The sequence below is a fragment of the Babylonia areolata genome, chromosome 6 (genome assembly GCF_041734735.1).
Source record: "Babylonia areolata isolate BAREFJ2019XMU chromosome 6, ASM4173473v1, whole genome shotgun sequence".
NCBI lineage: Eukaryota > Metazoa > Mollusca > Gastropoda > Neogastropoda > Buccinidae > Babylonia > Babylonia areolata.
The window spans coordinates 51,489,023-51,509,835 of NC_134881.1; the positions used below are offsets into that span (position 1 = coordinate 51,489,023).

Below are 20,813 nucleotides of genomic sequence, written 5' to 3' on the forward strand. Positions count from 1 at the left end.
TTTATTGTGCTGGTGGTGCTGCTGCTGTTTGTTTTGTTTGGTTTGGTTTGGTTTTGTTTTGTTGTTGGGCTTGTGTGTGTGTGTGTGTGTGTGTGTGTGTGTGTGTGTGTGTGTGTGTGTGTGTGTGTTGGGTTTTTTTGTTTTGTTTTTTTGGTTTTTTGGTTTTGGGGGTTTTTTTTGAGGGCTTGGGAGGGCTGCGGGGACAATCTTTCAAGACAATTCAGCACACACACGCACACACACACATTATATATATATATATATTTATACGCACGCGTGTTTCCCTCTGTGTGTGCGCGCGGTGCGCTCAGGTATAATGAGCCCCTGTTTGAGAGCTTCTAGATATAATACATTAAAACCAACACAGCTGGACAATATCGTCTCAAATATGGGCAATCAAAACGAAAACGCCCCGGGCTGAAAATGAGAATTTAAAAAAGAAAACTAATATGGTTTTGCCATCGGTGTAAAATTTGTCACACCAATTCATATACGTGAAGTTTATGCATAGAAGACAGATTGTATTTCATACTTTCCGACATGAGAAATGTGTGTGTGTGTGTGTGTGTGTGTGTGTGTGTGTGTGTGTGTGTGTGTGTGTGTGTGTGTGTGTGTGTGTGTGTGTGTGTGTACGTGCGTGAATGTGTGTGCGTGTGTGTGTGTTCTCGAGCACAATATATGAGGAAGTTATCGACGTAACACCTTAATGGACTGAATCAACAGATTACCAAAACTATTTGGCACAAATCTGCGGCAACCACGTCGTGCGGTCGTGCTAGACTTGAAGAACTAGTTTAACTCTCTCCATACGAACGGCGAAAGAGACGACGTTAACAGCGTTTCACCCCAATTACCATCATCAAAATAGTGCAAGCGGAAGGCTCTTATACTGAAGAGGTGAATGTTGACAAAGAATACCATAATTCTGACGACGGGAGCTAAAGGTTGGGTCATTCAGACACCAACTGGACATCCGAGGGGTCTGTGTAGAGGAGAAGAGAGGACTGGCCGTACTGAGTGAGTTAATGTGGCTTTGCCATCGACTAGTGTACTAGGTTTTGATTATTTCTTTTTATAACCAACTCCAATGAGTGAATTTTAGTATACAAGTCAAGTTTTATTTCTGTTTAATTCCATTGTAAGTTTTAGCAGAAACATTCATACCGATCAAGAAACGTTCCATTTACTGAGCTAGGACAGCGTCTTTTTAATGGCTTAACACGTAAGAAACTGCAATCTAATATACTCCCATTTCAGAGGTTTCACATGTGTGTGTGTGTGTGTGTGTGTGTGTGTGTGTGTGTGTGTGTGTGTGTGTGTGTGTGTGTGTGTGTGTGTGTACACGCGCGCGCGCATGTGTGGATGTGCGAATGAGTGTGTGTGTATGTATGTGAATGTGTGTGTGTGTGTGTGAGAGAGAGAGAGAGAGATAATGTATATATGTGTATGCGTGTGTGTGCGCGCACGTGCGTGAGGCGTCCGTGTGTGCGTGTTGATTCCTTCATACACATCAGGTCAGGTAAACGAGGAAGTTGTCGACGTCCATCTAGATGGACTGAACCAACTGGTTAACCCAAACCATGCGGCGCCAGTGCGTACCGATCACGCTGTAGAGTCGTGCTGGACTTCGAGAGTCTCTCTCTCTCTGTGTCTCTCTCTCTGTGTCTCTGTCTCTGTCTCTCTCTTCTCCTTCTTCTTCTTGTTTTAAAAGTCCAACGTCCTGGTGCGTGTACGAGTATAAAGAGTGCCTGGCCACAGCGACCAAACTTGGTGATTAGAAGTCACAAACAATCGCCAATCTTTGCCACCGGGAAGAACAGGCCAAGGCTTTTGGTGACTCCATCAAAACGCACGGCTTCCAGTCCGTCCAGTGGATAAAACGGGATTTGACAATAACAAGTGACGGGCGCAATAGCCGAGTGGTTAAAGCGTTGGACTGTCAATCTGAGGGTCCCGGGTTCCAATCACGGTGACGGCGCCTGGTGGGTGAAGGGTGGAGATTTTTCCGATCTCCCAGGTCAACATATGTGCAGACCTGCTAGTGCCTGAACCCCCTTCGTGTGTATATGCAAGCAGAACATCAAATACGCACGTTAAAGATCCTGTAATCCATGTCAGCGTTCGGTGGGTTATGGAAACAAGAACATACCCAGCATGCACACCCCCGAAAACGGAGTATGGCTGCCTACATGGCGGGGTAAAAACGGTCATACACGTAAAAGCCCACTCGTGTGCATACGAGTGAACGTGGGAGTTGCAGCCCACAAACGCAGAAGAAGAAGAAGAAGACAATAACAAGTCTCCCAAACGTTTGGATGGGAACGATATGAGATTTTGTACAGTTTTGTTTTATGTATATATCACAAATAACTTCGAACAATTTGCTGTCGTGAGACACTTCGTACACGTGGGCACATTTTGTATTTGTATTTGTATTTCTTTTCATCACAATAGATTTCTCTGTGTGAAATTGGGGCTGCTCTCCCCAGGGAGAGCGCGTCGCTACACTACAGCGCCACCCATTTTTTTGTATTTTTTCCTGCGTGCAGTTTTATTTGTTTTTCCTATCGATGTGGATTTTTCTACAGAATTTTGCCAGGAACAACCCTTTTGTTGCCGTGGGTTTTTTTACGTGCGCTAAGTGCATGCTGCACACGGGACCTCGGTTTATCGTCTCATCCGAATGACTAGCGTCCAGACCACCACTCAAGGTCTAGTGGAGGGGGAGAAAATATCGGCGGCTGAACCGTGTTTCGAACCAGCGCGCTCAGATTCTCTCGCTTCCTAGGCGGACGCGTTACCTCTAGGCCATCACTCCACAATTTGAACAAAGGTGGGGAGGAGGGGTCGGGTGTGTGTGGGGGGTGGGGGTGGGGTGGGGGGGGGCTTGCGGATGGACTGAGAGAGTGAGGGTGTGCAACAGGGCAGGGGATGGGAGTGAGAGTGCTACCACCCCCCCACCCCCCCCCTTTTCCCCAAACATCTTATGAAACTTGTAATGGGGTACGTATTTCAGATAAACTGAAAGTGGTGTTTCCCGTGCAAAGAAACCATGCGGTTGTTGTTGTTGTTGTTGTTTTGTTGTTGTTGTTGTTTTGTTGTTGTTGTTGTTGTGGCTAGTTTGTTTGGGATTTTTTTGGGGTGGGGTGAGGGGTATATCAAATGAGGGCAACTGTGTAGATCAGGCCAGCTGCGATTGCATTTCCTAAGTGTTAAACTGTTCTCTATCATAATGTGTGCGTGCGTGTGTGTGTGTGTGCGTGCATGCGTGCGTGCGTGTATGTGTGTGTGTGTGTACTCTGTGTGTTTGTGTGTGCGCGTGTGTGTGTGTGTTTTCTGTGTGTGTGTGTGTGTGTGTGTATGCGTGCGTAGGTGTGTATTTCCTCTGTGTACTTCCTCTGTGTGTGTGTGTGTGTGTGTGTGTGTGTGTGTGTGTTTCACAATCAGACACTTCAGCCAGTCACACAAGAGGATCCCCGAGCGGTCCATCATGCTGACAGTGCAGGGAAAGTGGCTCAAGTCATACACACCCATTTTACGTAAAGGGGTTCGGGGAGGCGGGGGGGGGGGGTGAACAAGACAAATAGTTCCTGCGTCATGGTGACTACCTCTAAGCGACATGCACTCCGGTCAGACCTGTATTCATATCGAGCTGTCGTTGAACATTCTGCTGTATCTCTACAACATTATAGCCCTCCACATCTCGGAGGATGGGGCATTTGACATCTGACATCGTTGTTTGTTGTCCAGCCGACCGCGATTGGCCGTTATGAGGACTGCCTCAACAAAACAGAGATATTCAACCGCAGTCACAAAGCCCTGTCACATCTGGGGGGGGGGGGGGGGGGGGGGGGGAACACCCGCGAAACAGCACAGTTCGTTTTATATTTTCTCAAAAATAAAGTTCCTCAAGGCAGGTAAGACTAGTTTGTGCTGAGGACGCCAGCCCTTCCGCCTAATCTGTCATCCCCAGTTTACTTAACATCGACAAATTGGATTTAAAATACTTGAAAGCTACTCAGAAAATACACCCAAAAAAACTCCACAAAGGCACTAGTAACTGCAAATTGGACAGCTAGCAAGTGCACACCCCAGTTTTTACAATATCAATAGCTAATCTCCACAGCAAAACAGCACAGGTCGTACATCACAGACTAAAAGAGACACAGAGAGAAGAGAGAGACAGACAGACATAGAGAGAGAGGGGGGGGGGTGGCAAGACAAGACCAGACAAGACAAAAAATTTTATTATCGAGGATAATAGATAAGCACTAGCGCGCTTTTTTTTTTCATCCAGTCCCCGCCCTGAAACGTGGTCTACACTACACAATACTATATTATATATGTCTTTGCATGCACTACACAATGCTACTTAAAGTCATAGCATGCCAACACAATACTACATAAAAGCATAAGCATGGTAATAATATCACACACACACACACACACACACACACACACACACACACACACACACACACACACATTAACAAAAGCATTGTATTAATAAACGACATAGGAAAAAAACTCTCTCTCTCTCTCTCTCTCTCTCTCTCTCTCTCTCTCGCACACGCACACGCACACGCACACACACATAAACATACATTGTGTATGTTATCAAATAATATACTAATGTGAATATGAAACAGTAAGTCTACTATAAAATAAAATACACACAGCAACAACAGGGGGGTGGGGGGTGGGGAGAATGCCCATTCCCAAAGGAAGGACAACTCAACATATAAAATAGTATGAGAATACAAATGTCACAGGTGAACGAGAGACAGACAGACAGACAGAGGGAGAAGGAGACTCAGAGAGAGAAAGAGAGACGGCAAATAAAACAATATCAACTAATGAACTGATAACCTCATATAACATGGAACATGTGATGGAGGTCTGTAAGGAAAACAAAGTAACATGCATTGTAATCATCTGATCAACACACACACACACACACACACACACACACAAACACACACACACACACCACACACACACACACACACACATATATATATATATATATATATAGAGAGAGAGAGAGAGAGAGAGAGAGAGAGAGAGAGAGAGACTATGCGCATATCGGTACACATACATCAATACATCGAATTGACAATGGAGCAACTGGCAACTACTGCATGAATATATAACTACATTTAATAAAAAGAAATCAAAGAACCGAAGAAGCAAACAGAAGTAACATGCATTACAAACGAATGAAATATAAAATAATACTTCAATTCACACACACACAAAAACAGGGGTGCAATATAATATGATGAGGTGGGGGAGTGAGGGGGGGGGGGGGGGGTTCTGGGCAACCGTACACACCAAGAGTCAATCGGTATCAACAAAGTGGACAATACATTACACTGTCATAAGGTGGGAAAGGTAATGTTGTTGTTGTTTTTTAAGGTAGTTGGGCAGTGGTGATGTTTAATTGTTTCTGGGAGTGGATTCCATAGAGTGGTGCCTGAGTAAACCAGACTGGGTTTGAACAAATCAATTATTGGGATTGGGATATGGACTTTTGGGGGATTCCTTGATGAATTTACAGAGAATTTGTTTATCAGTGTTGGTGGTGCATTTCCTGTCATAATTTTGTGCATTGTTATTCCTTGTACTCTAATCTACGGATTAGAGTGAGAATATTCGCTTGTTTAGAGTCCAATAGGGAAGTCTTTTTTAGGAGTACCAGCTTGAACCCCTACATAGGAAGATTTAGCAATGACTTCATGGTGTTCGCACTGGCGGAGTCCCATAGTGTTGATGCGTAATCTATTGTAAACTGGATATATGCTTGAAAAAACAATTTCCGTGAGCGGAGGTCAAAGAAGTGCTTTATTTTGGACAGTTGATGGTTCTTCTGGGCTGTCTTTTTGCAAATGGAAGTTATGTGAGGAGTCCAAGTGAGATTGTTGTCTGATATGACTCCCAGAACCTCATGATCACTAACCTGTTCAATAAGTTCATTTTCAAGTTGGATGGAAGGAAATTTATCGATAGTGTTTTGCCTCTTTTGTCTGGTGGTGATCAACATGCATTTTGTTTTTAGTGGATGAAGAGACATGTGGTTAAGCTCAGTCCATAGAACGAGTTCATTAGTACTTTCTTGTAAGTCTTTAGCAAGAGCGTTGATATCAGTATGGATGTGTGGATTGTTGTATCATCCGCAAAGAGTCGCACGCGAATTTTATATGGAGAGAGACAGACAGACAGACAGAAAGGGGGGGAGGTAACGGGGCTTGCTAGGAAAAAGAGAAAGGGAAAAGGACTGGGGACGCTGAAAATGCAAATAACTGTCAGGGAGGGAAAAGGCAGAAAGGTAGAGAGTTACAGAAAAGAGGAAAATTCTAGCACAGAATTTCCAAAGGCATAGGGTGGTGTTTATATTTACTGAAAACCACCCAGCATCACACACGTGAGGTTGGGGGTTGGGGGTGGGGGTGGGGGAGGTCTCACTGCTTCTTTCATTCATTCCTTAGACAAGTATTTGCATAATTGGGAGGGGGTGGGGGGGGAAGTGTTGTCAGAATGTTTGCATTCTTGTTTCTGTCTTTGTTTCCTTGATTCATTGCTGGCGTGGTTGTGAAATAATTCAGATCAGTGTCTTGTTGTGGCAATGGCTGATTTCCTGCTTGAATCATTGCCGTCGTGGTTGTGTAGTAACTTAGATCTGTGTCTTGTGGCAATGCTTGATTCATTGCCGGCGTGAATGTGTATAGTTCCAATCTGTTGTGGCGATGCTTGGTTTCTTGCTTGCTTCATAAGTCTGGCGTGGTTGTTCATAATTCTAATATGTTGTGGCAATAGCTGGTTACTTGCTTAATTCACTCAGTACGGCCAGTCCTCTCTTCTCCTCTACACAGACCCCTCGGATGTCCAGTGGGTGTCTCAATGACCCAACCTTTAGCTTCCGTCGTCAGAATTGTGGTATTCTTTGTCAACATTCACGTCTTCAGTATAAGAGCCTTCCGCTTGCAATATTTTGATGATAGTAATTGGGGTGAAACACTGTTAACGTCGTCTCTTTCGCCGTTCGTATGGAGAGAGTTAATTCATTGCCTGCATGGTGGCTGAGTATAATTCTAATCTGTTGTTGCAAGATGGCGGACTTCGTGCGTACTTCATTGCCCGTATGACTGTTTTTAAGTCTGATCTGTTGTGGCAATAATTGGTTCCTTGCTTGCTTCACAACTCTGACGTGGTTGTATAGAATTATGTGTTCCTTGTTGTGGCAAGATGGTTGACTTCACTGCCAGCGTGATGGTGTATGATTCTAATCTGTTGTGGTGCTGCTTTCCTGCTTGCTTCTTTGCCAGCGTAGTGGCTGTGTATAATTCTTCTTCTTCTTCTTCTTCTTCTTCTTCGGCGTTTCCAGGCCATGCTCAGACGGACAGTCTGGAGTGAATGACGAAGTCCGCAGTCCGCTGGAGCTCTGTCGCCGTTCCCCACAACTTGTCCTGGAGCAGTGTGGGACTGGGCCAGATCTGGCGCCGCAGCTCTTCGTGTAGAGGGCAGTCTTGCAGGACATGGGCTGGAGTTCGAGGAACGGTGTCACACGGACATTGATCTGTAGAGATGGGAGAGGAACCGGCAGTGGCCTGTGTGCAGTCTGAATATAATGACTTGCTGAGCTCGATATAATTCTAATCTATTTCCTTTGCAGGTCTGCTGTCCCGTGGCAAGGCCGACACCAGCCCCCCTCCTCCTCCTCCACCTCCTCCTCAGCTCCTTACGTCCAACGCGTGCTACAGCAGCGGCGGTGACTGCGGCTTCCACTCGCTGGCCTGCGGGCAGGGCAGGGTCATCTCAGTCGGGGAGCTGCACTACGGCTTCAAGGACCAGACGGCCTACGACCGCCACTCCTGCCAGGCGCTTCTTGCCGACTGCAGCGCTTACGTCAGCAGCGGGTCCTGCTGCGGCTATAACGTCACCTCGGACTGCCTGAGGGCCTTCTCCAGGGAGCACCGGCTGCAGGTCAAGCAGGACTGCGACGGCGAGGTCACGTGCCGAGTTCGCGCCACTGACGTCACCGGCAGCTGCTCCAAGCCTCCGCACGTGTACGCCGGCGTGTCCAGCTATTCCGTCATCACCTACGTGTGCGTCAACGCCAGCAAGGCAGTGGCAGGGGCGACCACCACCAGTCAGCCTGACCACGACTGTGGAGGGAGACCTGGGTGTCCGTCGTCAACGTCGTCAACGTCGGGTGCTGGGGGCAGCAGTGGAGGGAACGACTCCAGTCAAAAACAAAGTATGTGTGTGTGTGTGTGTGTGTGTGTGTGTGTGTGTGTGTGTGTGTGTGTGTGTGTGTGTGTGTGTGTGTGTGTGTGTGTGTGTCTGTCTGTCTGTCTGTGTATTTGTCTGTGTGTGTGTTGTGTGTGTTTGTTTGTTTGTGTGTGTGTGTGTGCTTGTGTGTGTGTGTGTTGCGTGTGTGTGTGTGTGTGTCCGTGTGTGTGTGTGTGGTGTTAGACAGAGACAGTGACAGAGAGAGGTGTGCAGAATAGGCGAAACGTGTTTGGAGTGTAGGCGTAACAGGACAAAGTCAAACCGGACCACTAGCTAACCGGGAGTGCCATATGTGTTTGTGTGTGTGTGTCTGTCTGTCTGTCTGTCTGTGTGTTTGTGTCTACTACTACTAATAATAATATGTATAAGGCGCAAAAACTTGAAGTGAACTATAAGCGTACAAAAAATAATAATAATAATTAAAAATCAACAGTATCAACCCCATGTGGTTTCTTTTTGGGACAAAATTTCCATTTTAGGCCATTGACTGATTCATTGGGGTTCTGTGTCTAGCCTTCTAAACATCTCCAGAGACGTTCTGTAGCAGCCAGGTCCTTCAAAACAGGTTTTAGTGCTTCCATCACAGCTTTTGGCAGATTATTTTCATGTTTATTATTGTCTGCTAGTATGTGTTCCTTTTCTGCCTGTTCATAAGCATACTTCTCAGAACAGGAATTAAAATGCATTGGGTTCTCATCAGTAGACAGTTTGTGTTGCTTAACTTCGGTGATCGGACGAGAACCGATGTTGGCAGTTTGTAAACAACAACAAAATGTACAATCCGATCCCACTGGCGCAAACTGGAACCAGGGAAGTCGTTTATTATTATTATTATTATTATTATTATTATTATTATTAAATAATCAAGGGAGGTAACTGGCGTGAGGGACTGACTTGTTATTTGGAAATAGTGGGAAATAAAATAGGCACTATCTACTGTTTCCCAAAATGACCTTCAACTGAGCACGCTTCCCCTATTTTGATGGCAAATATATCAAAAACTGTTGTGATTTGGGGGGAAAGAGTTATAGAACCGAAAAATTCAGCCAGATTTACACCAGTATACCTAAGTCACAATTTAAAACCTAAAAAAGAAAAAAAAAACTAATTAAAAAAAAATTAAAATAGTAAAAATGTAATAAGCTTAGTCGGGCCTTGAAGATATTGAGGATAGCGGACTGATCAAAGATTAGGCGAAACGGGAAGAGGTAATTGAGATCTAGTTCGTTTTATTTGGCTTACATATGTCCTGAGAACTAATTTACAATTTCCCGGCTACAGGAGTAAAGGGTCAAATTCTACAACTTCAGATTATCAAACAGTAAAAGAAAACTGGAGCAAATGAACCAGATCCGATTCGTGTATTCCTGTCTCGCCTATTCTTCGATCGTGCAGCCACCGCCTCGACAGCCTTGTGAGTGTGTGACTATTCGTCCCGTTGCGCCTACCCACTGTTCCCGTTTCACCTATTCAGCCTCTCTCTCTCTCTCTCTCATACACACACACACACACACATTCCCCCACATGCATCCTCTCTCTCTCTTACACACACACACACACACACACACACACACACACACACACAGAGTCCAATGAAGTAAGTGATCTATTTTTAAGCTTTCCCTGTGGTACTGTTCCAGACGATGAACGCATGCTGCAGCTCATCATTGGCGTCTCTGTGGGAGTTGGGTCTGGTTTCATCTTCCTTGCCGTCGTCCTCATTGTCTGCTGGATAAGGTACACGATGGGGTCTTGACTGAACGGCGAAGAGCCTGGGATTAGGTTTATTTCTAACTTGTAACAGTTTAGAAGATGAGATTCACCTTTTAGACAATTGTGTAAAGTACAATACTTACAGACACAGATTCCTAATCGATATATGTCGTCCAAATGCAAAGCCTAGTGAATTGATCCTACTAATAAATACAGCCAAGGCTGGTGAAATTTGTTCATGAATGTTTCTCTTCTTAATATGCTCATGTTTATGTTTCAGTGTGTCTTATAAACTTTAAGGTTTTATGACAATAAAAAGTATTCTATTCTATTCTATTCACACACACACACAGAGCGACCCCCCCCCCCCCTCACACACACACACACACAAAAAAAAAAAAAAGACGCAACCAGGGTTGGGTTTATTTAATAATAATAATAATAATAATAACAGTAATGGTATTTATATAGCGCTGAATCTTGTGCAGAGACAAATCAAAGCGCTTTCGCACCAGTCATTCACACGCATGCATAACTCTAAAAACTGTAGAAACTAAAGACAAGGAAGGGCAGGCAAGGGAGGCTATTTTGGGAAGAGGTGGGTTTTAAGGCCAGACTTGAAAGAGCTGAGTGTGGAGACTTGACGAAGCGAAAGAGGAAGTTCATTCCAATCGCAAGGTCCAGAGACAGAGAAAGAACGGCGGCCAACAGTCGAGTGTTTGAATCTGGGTATGCGTAAACAGAGTGGATCCGAAGCCGATCGTAGTGAGCGATATGGAGTGTAGAGGTGAAGGCAGCCGCAGAGATAGGAAGGGGCTGTTTTGTGAATGCATCTATAACATAGAGTGCTGATCTTGTACTTTATTCGGTGTGAGACAGGGAGCCAGTGGAGATGTTGCAAAAGAGGAGTGATGTGCTCAGATCTTTTCTGGATGGTGAGAAAAAGACAGGGTTTTGGTTTAATTACAACTGTGATATTACTGAACAGTGAAAAGACATTTTGGGTCACTTCTGAACGGTGAAATGAAGACCAGCATTGGTTTTGTTTGTAATTGGGTCATTACTAAACGAAGGAAAGAAGACCGTGATTTGGGTTTATTTGTATTTGGGTCATTATTCAAACCGAGAAAAGAAGACCAGGGTTAGGTTAATTTGTAATTGGGTCATTACTGGATGGTGAAAAGACCAGGATTTGGTTTTGTTTGTAACTGGGTCATTACTGAACGGTGAAAAGATTATCAGGATTGGGTTTATTTGTGATTGGGTCATTACTGAACGGTGAAAAGATTATCAGGATTGGGTTTATCTGTGATTGGGTCATTACTGAACGGTGAAAAGATTATCAGGATTGGGTTTATCTGTGATTGGGTCATTACTGGATGGTGAAAAGATTATCAGGATTGGGTTTATCTGTGATTGGGTCATTACTGGATGGTGAAAGGAAACACCAGGACTGGATTGCATTTGATTTAAAACATTACTTCAAACATGTAATTGAAAGAAAACTTATGGGTGGCAACTGTTTCGCTCCTATGGCCATAAAATCCAAAAAAAGCTGAACGACAGAACATTATTTGCATGTTCCGACCGTGTACCACGATTTTTCATCGAGCTATCAATATAGAAGAGCACTTGGATCCGATTTCTTTTATTCTTCGCCCATTATGAATCCAGTACAGATGAGCAATGCAGTATCTCACATAATCAAATCTACCAGCTTTGTTGTTGTTCTTCCAGGATACGGAGAAAGCCCCCGCAGGATTCCATGTCGGTGAGAAGCGGGCCTTCGGTGGTGACGGCCAACAGACCCATCCCCCGCCGTCCTTCCAAGGCCCACACCTTGACCTCCACCATGCCCTCCAGCCACTACTCCTCCTTCTTCTACTCCGACACCCTACCCTCCTCCCACACCGGCAGCGTCTACAACCCGGACACCGTCTACAACCCTGAGAGCATCTACAGCGTTCCAGCCGATGACTACTCACCCGGCGGAAGCATAGGGCCTGCGTCTGTGGTCCGTGCCCACGGCTACAGCAACGAGGAGGTGGCGCTTGCCGAAGATTCTGCAGCTCAGGTTGCTGCCAGGCCGCCAGAACATTCTTCGTTTCCCCCAGCCAGTTGTGAGTCTGGCGGCTCTGCAGCAGTTCCTCCACAGCTGCCTCAGCGTCCCAGCATCCTGAAACCCGTGGGACCCAAGGCCGTCGTTGAAAGAGACCACAACATGAACGGAATAATCCTTGTGCCCTCTGCGCAGCAGCTTTCCCCCGAGAGACAGTCCGAGTCTGGAACATCTTCGTCCGTTCCTGCTCCAAACAGGTCTTCCAGAGGGGTGCAGCAGGCTCCGCCGTACAACAGTCAGTCCTCCAGAACGTCCAGGAGGAAGGGGTCCAGCTTGTCCACGACCACCAGCTCGTCAGGCAGAGAGGCCGGGGCTGCAGGGCACGGTCATCGGTCCACCGCCTCACGCCCGCACGGCTCTCACCACAAGGCGTCTTCCTCGTCCTCTCACCGGGAGTGGAGTCATCCCCCACTCAGGGCGCGGGACTCTGTTCAAAGCGACCCTCTAAGTGACGCATCTTCTTCATCAGTGTTTGTGCTGCCAGAGGAGGGGGAGCTTTCCCATGACAGGCTCCACGCCGTGCAGTCCTGGCTGGGCAGCGTCAAGCCTCAGGTGCCCTTTTAGGATGATCGTCATCATCAGTGATTCACTGGATGATAAATGATGTAAACAACTTTTAGGATGATGATCATCAGTAATTCACTGGATAATCCGTGATGTAAATGCCTTTTAGGATGATCATCATCTGCAACTCACTGGATGAGCCATGAATGATGTAAACCACTTTTAAGATTATGATGATCATCTGTGCTTCACTGGATGATCAATGATATAAATCCCTTTTAGTCTGATGGTCAGCAATTCACTGGATGACCCATGATATAAACCCCTCTTAGGATGATCATCATCAGTGATTCACTGGATGATAAATGAAATAAACCCCTTTTAGGATGATCGTCATAATCAACAATGATTCACTGGATATTAGCAATGTAAACCCTTTTCGGATGATCATCATCAGTGTTTCACTGGATGATAGTAATGTAAACCCCTTTTAGGATGATGATCATCAGAAATTCACTGGCTGATCAGTGATGTAAACCCTTTTAGGATTAATCATCAGCGATTCACTGGATGATCAATGAAGTAACTTCAAAGCTTTATGTGAGATTTCAATCAAGGCCTCTTCATCATGGCTATGTTCCTTTTGGTGTTTTGTGAACAAGTACCATTAGGAGTTTGATCTTTCTTTTCGATAACTGATTATACCTAAAATTCTGAGTAGACTGGAGTCAAACGCTCAGACATGACATGAACTGTCTTGTGATATGGGCGACATTGACATGGGTGACGTAACAACAGCATTCATTGTAAATATTTGGTTGCTTGCTTCTTTTTTTCAATGTTCTAATCCTTCCAGAAACCTGAGAGAAAAAAGACCTTGATACAGTGTTGTGTAAATGCATTGATTTCTTTTTCTCTTTTTTTTTCTTTCTTTTTTTTCTAATTGTTTCATCAGTATTTTGAATTCAAATTCTTTAAAAAAAAATATGACTGTCAAAATAAATTCAAATTCTAAATATAACTGTCAAGAGAAAGATTCATGCAATATATTAAATACACACCAAAAAAAAACAACCCTGAAAACAATTACAAAAATTTAGACAAAGTTTTATCAAATGAAAAAACAAACAGTAACTGTTGCAAAACTTATTCTAACATTTCCTTTTTTCTTTCTTTGAAGCTGAACTTCCATTTAAGCATCATCATGAACCCATAATGTTTAGCTTCTTTTCATTCAGTGTGTGACAGTTGTTTTTTTGAGGGTTTTTTTTTTTTTGTGGGGGGGGGGGGGGGGTTGTTTGTTTTGTTTTGTTTTGCTTTTTGTTGTTGCTGTTATTGTTTTTTTAAGATCAACTTTGGTACCAGTGTGACCAAAATAAGGAAACAACCATACTAATAACTGCAGACCAACAGTTGAAAAAAGTGAAGTATTGGAAACGTTTTGTTTGTTTTTTTAAATGAGAAAAAAAAAGGTAAGCTGAGAATGGGCAGAATCTTGCTACGCTTTGTACTCCACCAGTGCAGCTGTACTACAGTCTATCACTTTGTTTTCCATCAGTGCAACTGTACTGCAGTATCTGTGGACCAGCCCTACAACAGCTGAGAGCACTGTCAAAGCCATACTTCATCCACAAAACTCACACAACATCATCAAAAACATGCTCAATCCCCTTGAAAACACCGGCAAACAATGCTGAGGCTAAAGCCAACAAGGTAAAAAGCACCGAGTGAGAATACAGACAAACGGAGATAGTGAAACTGAACGGTACAGAAATATCCTCACTGTGACCAAGGACAGCAACCAAGTGTTGCGGATAAATCAGTACTTGGGGTAAAAGTACTATTAAGTACACTTCTTGTCTGCATTTCACAGGCGACTTGTGTATGGCGATGGCCTGTCAAAACTGAGAACTGCATTGTGATAAAGTCATTTCTATGATCAACAACTCACCTTTATGTTATTTCATCTTATTTTTGGAAGCGGGGGAGAGAATATGGGGGGGGGGGGGGCATTGTTTGTTTTTGTTTAAAATCATTTTGTCAGTTCTTTTGGTGTTGCTGCTGTGCATGTCATCCAAATATTACCATTTCTTTTATCATGCTTGAATTTGTGATAATAATTATATCCTTGATGTCAACCAGTTTTGCGTCTTGCATTTTCCAACTGTTGGATACTTTTCGGCAGAAGGGGGAACGGAATGGAATCCTACACACAGGGAAAAGTGCGGGGAAGACAAATCATGACAATACGTGTCCAAACAAGGAAAAACAGGCTTTTGCTTTGACACAGGTTGTCAATTTATGTGTGTGTTGGTTTGTTTGTTTGTTTGTTTGGGGGAAGGGGGTGGGCGGGGGGAGGGGGAAGGTTGGGTTTTTTTCAACACACAAAGAGTCACGAACCAGCATTGCAACTTTGAGCTGAAAGAGGAAAAAGATTCATTTGGGTTGGGACTGATTCAGTGATGAATCGACCAGACAGTCAATCAAACACTGACCCATTCAACACACTGGGGAATCTACAGCCTCAACAGGCTTCCATGCCATATTGGTGTGGGGGGAAAAAAACAGTGCAGAAAATGTACATGTGGATACATCCAAAGAATACCGTAGTAAGTTAATTCCCTTTCTTTGCGGTTTATGCTTTTTAGGAACATGAAAACCGTTTTAACTCTCTTAATACAAACGGCGAAAGAGACAACATTAACAGCGTTTCACCCCAATTACCATCATCAAAATATTGCAAGCGGAAGGCTCTTATACTGAAGAGGTGAATGTTGACAAAGAATACCACAATTCTGACGACGGAAGCTAAGGGTTGGGTCATTGAGACACCCACTGGACATCCGAGGGGTCTGTGTAGATGAGAAGAGAAGACTGGCCGTACTGAGTGAGTTAATGTGACGATTTTTGACACCAGGGCAATGCTCAGGTGCAGAACTAAATGAGTTAACAAGAGAACTACGAAGGAAACCAGTTTTTACCTGTCCATTCACAATGCACTGCTGTTGTGGACCTAACTAGGATCCTCAATAATCTAGATGTCCAAAGGATTGAGTCAAAGAAATAAAATTTTTAAAAAGAGAAAGAATTCACAATGCACAACATCTTTATTGCGAAGTGAAACAATTTTAAATGCACCGCACAACAGTTTTACAGCAACAATCACAGCAACAGCAACAACAACAACAGAGTAAGGATTAAATCAAAGAAATAATTTTTTTTTTAAACAGAAAGAATTCACAATGCACAACATCTTTATTGCGAAGTGAAACAACTTTAAATGCACCGCACAATAGTTTTACAGCAACAGCAACAGCAACAGCAGAGTGCACAGCAGACTGAAAGACAAAAGTGTGCCAAATGAAGCATTCAGAAGTGAAGAGAAATTAATCATATCCATAAGCAACACCTGGATAATTATTGCATGGTGACATTAACTGACAGACAGAAGCAAGGAAACCGCAAGCATGAATTAACATAACCATAATTCAGTTGTTGTTTTTTCACATTTCAAAAGGAACTGCAAGCATTAAGTGGCACACTGAAAAGTCATTGATATCACTCAATTCCACTGGGCTGGGTTACTTACATAAACAATCACAGCATCATAAGTTTGCATGGTATTAAGGATTTTCCAAAGTCTATACAAAATTAGTGAAGACCCTGAAAAACTGTTAACACTGAGTGGACTTAGCGTTGCTCAGATCACTTCATAACCCAGCTCATGTGAGAAATACTGCATTCCGATAAATCCATGTACGCTACACCACATCTGCCTGAACAGCAGCAGAACCCAAAGTGCTTTGTCAGGCCTTGAGTGCATGCATAAATATGTGTGCACCTGTCAGAGTGGATATCTTCTGCAGAATTCTGCCAGAGGACAACCCTTTTTTTCCACAACATTCACAACCATGAGCACAGGAATGGCTATGCACAGGACCAGGACATAAGCTAATGTCAACATGGAGATGATGTTCTTAAAAAAAACCCAGACCCAAACATGACACAGATGGCCACCACTCCTTCTGTTTCAGGAACCTTACACTTGGAATGAGGTTCCTCTTTCACTTCTGTCAGATCTCTGCCCTCAGCTCTTTTCCAGTCTGACCTCAAAACCAGCACTGTTTCCGCCCCTCTCTTTTGTCTACAGTTTCTCTGCCTTTCTGTCTATGCATATTTCATAACACCCACAACAACCACACACACACACACACACACACACACACACACACACACACACACACACACACAGCTTTCAAGATACATACGTACACACACACATGCAAACTGCCATGGCTTTGCCACAAGAGGGGTGGGTAAGGATCTCGGTTTTCATCCCTTGTGGAAGCTCTTTTGTTTCCAAACAAAAGATCCTGCGCTAAGTAAATACAGCCATTACTAATATTATCATTATGATTATCATGACATGGTACAAAATCACCCTCTTCTCCTTTTTTTCAAGAATGTCCAAGTCAATATATTGATCGTAACTGACATGTTGTTTCAAGCAAACACCCTCACATCTCTCTGATCTGACTGACCTCTCTTTGAAGAAATATGAACTGATCAGAAATCTCTTTAAAAAAATAATTTAAAAAAAAAAAAAAAAACAATATAAGAAACATGGTGATTCTGCTCCTAAACATTTTTACTTGTTGCTATTGTTTTCATTTTCGCTTTTTTTAATTGTCAGTACAAATGCCTTGTAAAAAATTTTTTTTTTTTAAACTGAGAAGGATGCATAATTTTTTTTTTTTTTTCACAGCCATGTCTCTGAATTTGTGCATCACCGTGAATTGAATTCAAAGGTAAGAGTTGGTAAACTGCATCAACATGACATACTAAGTACCTTACTTTAAAACATTTTTCTGTCTTTCTCTATTTGTCTTACCTATCTCTGTCACAACACCACACACACACACACACACAACACACACAGCCATGTCCTCTGAATTTGTGCATCACCATGAATTGAATTCAAAGGTAAGAGTTGGTAAACTGCATCAACATGACATACTAAGTACCTTACTTTAAAACATTTTTCTGTCTTTCTGTATCTGTCTTACCTATCTCTGTCTGTCTGTCACACACACACACACACACACACACACACACACACACACACACACAGCCATGTCTCTGAATTTGTGCATCACCGTGAATTGAATTCAAAGGTAAGAGTTGGTAAACTGCATCAACATGACATACTAAGTACTTTACTTTAAAACATTTTTCTGTTTTTCTGATTTTGTCTTACCTATCTCTGTCACACACACACACACACACACACACACACACACACACAGCCATGTCTCTGAATTTGTGCATCACCATGAATTGAATTCAAAGGTAAGAGTTGGTAAACTGCATCAACATGACATACTAAGTACCTTACTTTAAAACATTTTTCTGTTTTTCTGTATTTGTCTTACCTATCTCTGTCACACACACACACACACACACACACACACACAAACACACATACACAATTGCAAGGGCAAGCAAAATATAATTATTCAATTCATAAAATGACTATTCATACATGAAATAAAGACAGTGATATCTAAAGATCTTTTTTTTTAAAACAGTTGGAACAAAGCCAGACCATATTCAAAACATTATGAGAAAAATTCTTCTTTTTTTTCCTCAGTAAAAAAAACATGTCTTTGCATATTTTTTCAAGTACAAAATCATAAAACATTAAACGAACAACTAAAAAAAAAAAAAAAAAATCCAATATTCTTACACTTCATTTTTCAATATATTATGGTCTTATAATCTAGAAAAAAAAAGGGAAAAAAATAAAGACAAAAAGAAAGAAAGAAAGATGGGAAAATGTAGAGATAAATAAATAAACAAAATAACAATATCACAGTATGTACCACAAGCACTATGGAGCCCCTCACCCTCTTACAAAACCAGAATAGACAGATCCACTGAAAAAAAAAAAAAAAAACATCTTTCAAACTGCCACGAATAAGACCACGTGTTATGTACCCAAAATATATTAGTTTATTCTCAATAAACGACAAATACAAAAATAAAATTAAAATAAATAAAAATAAAAAGGATTCAATATCAACACAGGGGGAGCGGAGGTTTGTCATGAAATTATCTGACACCACCAGCCCAAGAAACAATCAACTGTCTTTATTGTTTGCTACAGTCAAGAGCGGTATATCTATAATAATCATATCTGTCTTCAATAACACACAACATCACCTCATCACTTTTATCAATCACCAAACAGTCGTTAATTGACACACACATCACTTTTCAATCACAAAATCACCCCCATATACTTGACGAGGCAAAAAAAAAAAAAATCAATAGAAAAAAAAATGCTGACTGTTGGAAATCTCACAAAGAAGCTTTCAAAAACATAGAATCTCATAAAACCTATTTTCCATCCTAGCAGCCCCTGTTTTCAGACCTAAACTTCACACACTTACATGATGGAATGTTTCATCGACAACTCCGGCCACAGCTCCTAGTGATAGTCCCAGAGTTCCCACAGCGATGACCAACAAAATTCCATACTTTTTTTTTTTTTTTTTTTTTTTTTTTACCAAACCTTTTCCACGACCATACTGAAATGTTTGCAAAACTGAATCAAAAAAATGATTAGCAACACTGCTGATCAAAGAAACTGGTGGATATCCCAGAATTGCTGTTCCATTTCCACCACTTTCTGTTTTTGTTTTTTTTCTTTATCTTTTTCTTTTTTGTTTCAGAAATGCATTAAGCTCTTTGCTGAATGATACTTTCTCAAGGATTTTATCAAAATTCCTGATGGGTAAACCTTCTTTTTCCCCCAAGACTTTTGCAGCCCCTGGAAAAATCGGTTCTCTCATCATCTTCAGTCCTAAATTTTTTCAAAGACTCCTGTACGAACCCTGTTGTTCTCACTGGAGTTCCAAGTCGTCGCTTCTTTCAACAATATTTTGCTCTGGAGACTGAATGAAAGACAAGGATTTTGTGGACTACATGTTGTTGTTTTTTTCTACAGCATCACCTGCCTTTGTACTGTGCGACAACTTTGTCCACCACATTCTCCAGCTTGAGGGCAGTGTCCAGGTCCCCGGAGACCCGCAGACGGCCGGTCATGTAGGCCTGGAACGGCTTGAGCTTGCCACGCATCATCCGGTCCAGGTCCACCACAGACATGATCAGGGTCACGTCCGCCTTGTGTCCTGGGTACACGCCCTCCCCCACACTGCCGCTGCCTGTACGCAGTACACACTGCCTGTACGCACTACACAATAAACTGTAAACTCTGCCAACGTCTATACACAGTACACACTGCCTGTACACACTACACACTGCCTGTATACACTACACACTGCCTGTACACACTACACACTGCCTGTACACACTAACCTACACACTGCCTATACACACTACACACTGCCTGTACACACTGCATGCTGCCTGTACACACTACACATGCCTCTACACACTACACACTGCCTGTACACACTACATACTGCCTGTACGCAGTACACGCTGCCTGTTACACACTACACACTGCTTGTACACAGTACACGCTGCCTGTTACACACTACACACTGCCTGTTACACACTACACGCTGCCTGTACACACCTCACACTGCCTGTACACACTACATGCTGCCTGTACACAATAAACACTGCCTGTACACACTACACACTGTCTGTACACACTACATACTGCCTGTACGCAGTACACGCTGCCTGTTACACACTTCACACTGCCTGTACATACTACACGCTGCCTGTACACAGTACACACTGCCTATTACACACTACACATTGCCTGTTACACACTACACGCTGCCTGTACACAGTACACACTGCCTGTTACACACTACACACTGCCTGTTACACACTACAATCCCTTTTCCCACCTGCACCTCATGAAAACCATTTTCCCAATAACTGTCTATCATCATTACGAATGTCAAAATTACACTTGGCATCCCCTGCCCCCCTTCTTTTTTTCAATGGTTTAGATTTTCCCTGGTCTGGTTTGACACCTTTTTCACATGGATATCTAACATACACGCACACGCACACAGTCACACACACACAAAAAAAAGATGAAAATTTAATTCTCTGATCCCCTACTGGGGCATCGAGGATAGACTTTTTTGCAACAAATCCATTGCTTTCGTCATTGAAGACATTAATAAAAGTCAGCTAAGCA

At 42.9% G+C, this 20,813-nt stretch overlaps 2 protein-coding genes across 2 annotated transcripts in view; one reads left to right on the forward strand and one right to left on the reverse strand.

Annotated features, from left to right (window-relative positions):
• LOC143283555 (uncharacterized) overlaps positions 1–13,013 on the forward strand; it is a 25,895-nt gene extending 12,882 nt beyond the window's left edge. The window contains exons 5-7 of the mRNA XM_076589801.1: positions 7,673–8,257; positions 9,933–10,029; positions 11,743–13,013. Of these exons, the coding sequence (XP_076445916.1) occupies positions 7,673–8,257; positions 9,933–10,029; positions 11,743–12,688 (1,628 nt within the window). The 3' untranslated portion in view covers positions 12,689–13,013. The remainder of the gene's footprint in view (positions 1–7,672; positions 8,258–9,932; positions 10,030–11,742) is intronic.
• Positions 13,014–18,354: 5,341 nt separating this feature from the next.
• The window catches only part of LOC143283437 (stomatin-like protein 1), a 28,508-nt gene continuing 26,049 nt past the window's right edge, over positions 18,355–20,813 (reverse strand). Inside the window, exon 9 of the mRNA XM_076589674.1 lies at positions 18,355–19,854. Coding sequence (XP_076445789.1) covers positions 19,640–19,854 — 215 coding nt within the window. The 3' untranslated portion in view covers positions 18,355–19,639. The remainder of the gene's footprint in view (positions 19,855–20,813) is intronic.